At 33.3% G+C, this 6,903-nt stretch overlaps 1 protein-coding gene across 1 annotated transcript; it reads left to right on the top strand.

Annotated features, from left to right (window-relative positions):
- Positions 1-2,972: 2,972 nt before the first annotated feature.
- On the top strand, positions 2,973-4,345 carry LOC110602948 (heat stress transcription factor C-1). The gene is made up of 2 exons (XM_021740560.2): positions 2,973-3,335; positions 3,452-4,345. Exons 1-2 carry the CDS (start codon positions 2,988-2,990, stop codon positions 4,199-4,201), a joined length of 1,098 nt encoding a protein of 365 aa, XP_021596252.1. The 5' UTR covers positions 2,973-2,987; the 3' UTR covers positions 4,202-4,345.
- The last annotated feature ends 2,558 nt before the right edge of the window (positions 4,346-6,903 follow it).

Genomic DNA, 6,903 nt, shown 5'->3' with positions numbered 1-6,903 from the left:
TTATTATTATTATTATTATAATATTTAAAATCTGAACTTTACATAATTTTTTTAATATTGAAAATATAAAAATTAATTTTAAATTAATAAAATAAAATAATAAATTTCTTAATATTAATTATTCAATAGTAAATTAAAAAGTAATTATTAATTAAAAAATAGAACTAAATTTAAAATTAAAATAAATAAATAAATAGAGTTTTCAAGAAATAATTAAATAATTTTAATGTATCATTTCTTGTAAAATGTTTTTTAAAATTGAATCGTATATAAATTTATGAGTATGATTTATTTGTTAAAATTAGAATGAAAAATAAGTTATATTTTTTGAGTTTATATAAAAAAAAAAAAAGTAGAATCTTAAGATAGAAGACAGTAATTGAGTGAATCTTAACTATTAAGGCAGGCTGTAAAGTCTCAACTGCTAGTCGGTTTTATTACCAAATCCAATTGATAAGACATAATAAATATAATGTAATCTTTCTGATTGAGATTACAAATCCCAAATCACTCTTATTTCATCACCTATTGACCTTTCCTTGCCATTTTCCCCCCTCTTCTCTTCTCTTCTCTTCTCTTTTCTTTTATTGAAGCTTTTTTTTTATTTTATTTTTTTTAATTTTGAAGTGCATATGATGGAGTTGTTTATCCAACTTAGACGTTGAGAAATTAAGACTTTGAGATTACAAAAACCAACCAATGAGAGATTTTGTTGGTGAATTAATATGAAGTCAACAAAAGAAAGAAGAATCTGGTTCACACTTAACAGAGAGAAATATAGAGCAAAATGAAGAATGAGGATTAATTAATTTATAAGGTCAAATGTGTGTGTCATGTTTGAAGGGTGCATGATAATGACACTAAAGAATAAGGACAAATGGTGTGCCACACCATGCAATTGCTTATCATCACAATAATAAATATTGCAAATATATATTTTTTAAATATATATAAAGAATTTGCCTTTTTTTCACAAATATTCCAAAATTAAACATCTTAAAATACTCCATTAATAGTATATATAAAACCCATTTAAAAAAATAATTAAATTAAATATCTAAAAATATTTTCATCATTTTAAAAATATATGAGTGATGCTACTTAAAAATATATGAATGATGCTATTTAATATAAACCTCTCAGATTTACTCAAATATAATTTACCTCTAAATTAAATCTGTGAGCAGTGGCGGAGGGAAGTTACGGTAAGGGACACGTCCCGTACCGGCGATTGGAAAATGTTTTGAAAGAGGATGAAGGTGCCGCAGCGGCGCAGCCGGTGGTGCCGCAGCGACGCAGCCGGTGTCATATCAAAGGGAAGCTCCTCACTCCGCCACTGTTTGTGAGTGCATATTATTTTATTATAATATTATTAGATTTTCATATTGTGATATTATTAGGTAGTTTGTCAAATCCAAATTAATTTAAATGTTTAGAATTTCAAATCTCACTAATAATTAATAAATTAATATTCATAACTTCCTCCACCTAAACTTGAAAAAATAAAAAAACTTAATTGGAAAAGTAATGGATGTTGATATGCTAATAGAGGAAAATTATATAAAAATAAATGGACTTCTTCTTGTTTTGTTTAATATGGAAATTTGTGTTGCATAATAGGCCATAAAAGCAGGTGGAAATAATAAAAAAACTAAATTATAAAATATAAACTCACTTACAATGAAGTGTTTTTTTTTTAATTATTGAACATTTGATATATAAAATTAATGAAAAATTATCATTGTTAATAATTTCACTTTGTAGAAATTTTCCTATAGAAAAATCATATTTTTAACATTAAACATTTTAATGCAGATATAATATTATAAATTTTTATTAATGGTGAGCCATTTTTTAAAAAATAAAAAGATGCAGTTAATAAATAATTATTAATTATTTAATATGAAATTAAAGATAAGAGAGTAAGAAAATCTAAAGGAGATAAATATTAAAAGTTTAAATTACTATTTTTCAGTTTTATAACCTGAAAATTTGTTATAATCTGTGAGTTATTAAACAAAACTTTAACCAAAAAATTACCCAGCAAACCAAGCCCCCCTCCCCTTAACATACATCCAAACAAGGATTAAAAAATTGGAGATAGTACTACAGGTGGCTTATTTTAATTTGGACACCTAGGGCTAATGACTTTATGCGCCAGCACATCTGGCCTAGCCAAAAAAGTAAAGCCAAAACCAAATCGGATTCGTAGCTACCGAATCTAAGCCACTGTTTGGCCACTCTTATTTTACACACTCTCCTCTCCTTCCCTCTATTATTTGTATTTTTATTCCAAGCTCTCTCCCACGCTCTCCCCAAGGCGTGTTCCCCATTTTTCTATTTTTTAAAACAAATATTTTATCCTAATTAATTAAACTCTCTAATTAATTGAAGTCAAACAATAATTATATTTTATTTGAATTGTATTCAATAAAATTCAAGCAATACTCCATCTAAAAATTACTTTTCTTAAAAATAACCCTAATAATGATTTCATTTCATAAAAATTGATTTATTTTCCTTTACATTTTGTTGAAAGAATTTGAAAAAAAAAATTATTATCTTAGTATTTTTATTATTGAATATATAAAAAATAATTTTAAATTAAATTTTAATAAAATATATGTTCATCCTTTTTAACAATAATAATAAATTTACATTTAGGTAATTTGGAAGTATCTCCCAAATAGTGAGTTTTGTCGCGACGCCACAACTTGTTGCCTAAAAGAGGGACCACGTCAGAAACTGCCGGTAAACGCACATCACGCGCATAACGAGCGAGTGAGAAAGGAGTCTCCGTTGAAAATATCTAACTACAGGGGACCATGACTTGAAGCAAAAGATGATAAAAGCGGAGGCAACTGGGTCCCATCTCGTGATTCAAGAAATATCACAAACCATAAGGGTTTCTGCCACGGTAGCTCCACGTTACAGTGGGCACGTCCACTTACCAGTTACCACTTATATATTACGGTGCTCCCTCAACCATGAGCAAAAAAGAAAAAAAAGAAGCGAATGCGACCAATCGCAGCTCCTCCTCCATATTTGCTGGGGAGAAGGACGCCTTGCTTCTTCCTCTAGACGCAAGTAGAGAGAAAAAAGAAATTATTCAACTGTGTAGAGTTTATGGGATGGAGCCTAATACCATCGTAGCTCCTTTCGTCATGAAGACATATCAGATTGTCAATGATCCAGCCACTGACACACTTATCACCTGGGGCAAAGCCAACAACAGCTTCATCGTCATCGACCCTTTAGATTTCTCCCAGAGAATCTTGCCTGTTTACTTCAAACACAACAACTTCTCTAGCTTCGTTCGCCAGCTAAACACTTATGTGAGTCTTCAGTCTAATGGAATATGATAATATCCAATCTTTATTCTGTTCTCTCTGTATATACATGGGGTTTCATTTGTTTTCGTAATCCTCACAACTGTTGTTTCAATTATCAGGGTTTTAGAAAAGTTGATCCAGATAGATGGGAATTCGCAAACGAGTGGTTTCTTCGTGGGCAAAAACAGTTGTTGAAGAATATAGTTCGTAGAAAGCATAGCAAGGGCTCGTGTATGCAATCTAAAATCGAGGATTTTGACAATGAAGAGCTAGTTATGGAGATAGCGAGGTTAAAGCAAGAACAGAGAGTTCTGGAGAAAGAGCTTGAGGGTATGAACAAACGGTTGGAGGCCACTGAGAGACGCCCTCAACAAATGATGTCTTTTCTTTACAAAGTCGTCCAGGACCCTGATCTTCTCCCTCGCATGATACTTCAGAAAGAAAGAACTAGACAGTTAAATGACAAGAAGCGGCGGTTAATGATTTCTCCTTCGTCTTCGTCCTCTGGTGGGGCGGCCGTTTCCAGTTCAGTGAAGTCGGAAGAAGAAGACGGTGGAAACGTAGGGGTAATATCGTCTCCAGAAACAGGGTTTTGCCAATCTTCTCCTTCACCGGAGACAAATATCATAAGGTGGTTGGGAGAAGGGAACTATGGTTGTGAGTCGGCGCCTAATCCATTAACGTCGATTGCGATGGGTGAAGGGATTGGGAATACTGTAACGGTGGCAATGTCTCAGCCAGAAAATAGCTCGATAGGTTGTGGCGGTGACAAGGTTGGGCAAATAAGCTATTTTGGAGAACTGGCGGCGGGCGTGGAGGCTAGACCACCACCGCCTTATCCATTTTCGCTTTTAGGTGGTGGCTTTTAGCTTTTTGTATTCACAAGATTTATCTTGGATTCTATCTTTGTATTAATTTTTGCTTTTTGGGTTATATTGCTTTATTTTTCTTCTTTCTCCTAATAATTATTGTATAAACAAGTGATTCAATAACGTTGTTAATTATACAGTTTATGCTGCTGTTTTAATCATTAAGAAATTAAAAAATTCTCAAAGCACTTGATTTTTGAGATTACTTTCTTGGGTTTTTCAGAATTTTATATAAGAACGAAACGAAGCAGGGAGTTGTAAATTTCAGAACGTCAGGCAGTTACAAAAGAAGGCGGTTAAAGCCACCGAGGCGACACGCACGGGACCCTGACGCACCAGTTCGCTTGAGCTTCGTTTGCACCAATAACCATTTGCCACGTGGTTTGTCACTGACAACCATATGTACTATAAATCCCTATAAAGTGAAAAAAAAAAAGAGAAAGTACTGTACTACGCCCTTCCTCTATTGGCAAAAGTTGAGCCACTCCTTATCTGGCGGTGAAAGTCAGAAACGCACGCATGTGAGCTTGACTTTTGGATCTGCAGAGGGTCGATCTGATCATCAAAAACTTTTTCACGGTGAGATGGCCAGTAGACCCCTCTCCTCTTCCTGGACTGCTGCTGCTTCTGTCTCTCACAATAACCTCACGTGCCACTTACGTGACTGTATGGGCTGTCTCAGATATCACGTGAAGCCGCAAAGTTTGCTTTTTTATTTTTGGTAAATAAATAAAAGCCAACTCTATTTTAAGTTAATTTCAGATTGGATTACAGGATTAAAGTCAAATGAGAGTTAGCAATCTGGCAGTAAACAAAGGGTCCGTTGTCCTGAGGGTGACGAGAGATGAACGTGAGGAGTTGATCACGTGGGACCCAAAAAAGCGACTAAAATCCCGTTTTTGGAAGGGGTTATTTTAAAATGGCGGACGCGTGTCGAGTAAAGAGAGTGTAACCACAGGAGAAAGGTGGGTCCAGATTTAGTGATAATAATAGAGAGTGAGGATGGGCCCACATGTGTTGTTTGTAGTGAGGCATCTTGGCTTGTAAAATTAAGGTGGGGACCGGTCCTCGTCTATTGCGTCCACGTGGGGAGTGTAAGAGGTGGGATGGCACGTGTTAGCATTCCAATGCTATCGCTTTTGAGTGTTCACATGGAGATGGAGACGAGGAGGCCCACCAACCATCGAGCCCAGGCCCTATTGTAGTGCACCTCTGGCACACACAATCATGGTGGAGATGGACGTTCAACCCATCACTCGTGTAGGTCCCACCACGTGTCAAGCAACTCTTTTTATTATTATTATTATGTTCCAAGTTTTCCAACTTCAAAAGGGACCATGCGAGCCCAGAGAGACTACAATTTACTCTGCTAATTTTTTCCATATATATATATATATATCGCTATTTAACATTTCGCAAAGAGAAATTATTACAATTTTTTAACATTTTAAGCATTAATTTAATTTAAAAAGTATATAATCGTTGTTTAAATCACTTAAAAATATTTACTTATAAAAACTAAAAAGATTAATAAATTTTTAAAATATCAAAAAATTGAAAAAATAATAGCGTATAAAAAGATAAGAGAGTTGAATAAGGGATGTCTGTGGTTCAAACAAATGGAGTTCACCTGTGAGCGCAAATAGAAATGTTGTATAAAATTAATTTGGATAAGGGCATATACTACCTGGCAATCCATGATACGAGGAAGGTTATATTCTCTGTTTTCTCTTTTTTTTTTTTTTTGGTAATTTTTGAAATAAGGTTATGGTGAGAGATGGAAAAATGAGGACCAAGCGTTTAGGTTAATTGGAAGACTTTGCAAAATGTAAGTTGTGGTTACACATTGTCCACGTATAATCAGGTACATGTGATGTCTGATGCATCATTTTAAACACGCAGGAATTATTTAAAAACATTAGCTTAAAGATGAGTCATACAAGTGGATAATCTTTTTTTTTTTTTTTTTCTTCATTTCTGCTTAGGCCTAATACTTCCATTAACGTGTGTCAGTAAGCTGAATTTTTTTTTATTTTTCTTTTAAATAATTTCCCATAGATTCTTTTAAACATAGTCTTTTCTTTGCGGCTTATCTTCTTTTGTTTTTTTTTTAAAACTCATTTTTCTCGGTATTGCTATTTATTAATTTTTTTTATCTGAAAAAATGTCTAAAGAATGAATTTTTTTCTCCACTTCTAAATGATGTTTTGAATTCTTTTGTTTTGTCCGCTTTTCTTATTTTTTTATTTAGTTTTTATATATTTGAGGTGAAGCGAGAGGGAATTTATAATCTGCTTATTGTGTTTTTACCTTTTTCTTTATTTGCTATGTTAATTGCATGTAGCTTGGTGATACTAGATCTAATTTTTCATCTTGCCTTAATAGTTTATGAAGGATGGCATAATGGTGGATCGTTGAGCATAACTCAGAAGGCGTGAATGAAATGCGAAAGATCGCATCCCCTTCACCTTGATAGACTTTTATTCGATTTTGGTCGACTACCCTTAATCCAATAATGGTAGTTCCGTTAGATCTAGTATGTGAAGGCTCTCTATTATAATCTTATATTCTTTTTTGCTATGATAGTTATGGTTTAGTTGGTGCTTGAATTCTCTTTATTGGAAAATCTAGCAGATATAGTTGGTTAGTTAAAAGTAGTTAGTTATAGTCATTAATTATTTATACTGTAGTTGTATATCTCA

Source organism: Manihot esculenta, chromosome 16, assembly GCF_001659605.2.
Source record: "Manihot esculenta cultivar AM560-2 chromosome 16, M.esculenta_v8, whole genome shotgun sequence".
NCBI lineage: Eukaryota > Viridiplantae > Streptophyta > Magnoliopsida > Malpighiales > Euphorbiaceae > Manihot > Manihot esculenta.
Note: the sequence above shows the minus strand (reverse complement) of the source record. Positions and strands in the feature narration are given on the sequence as shown.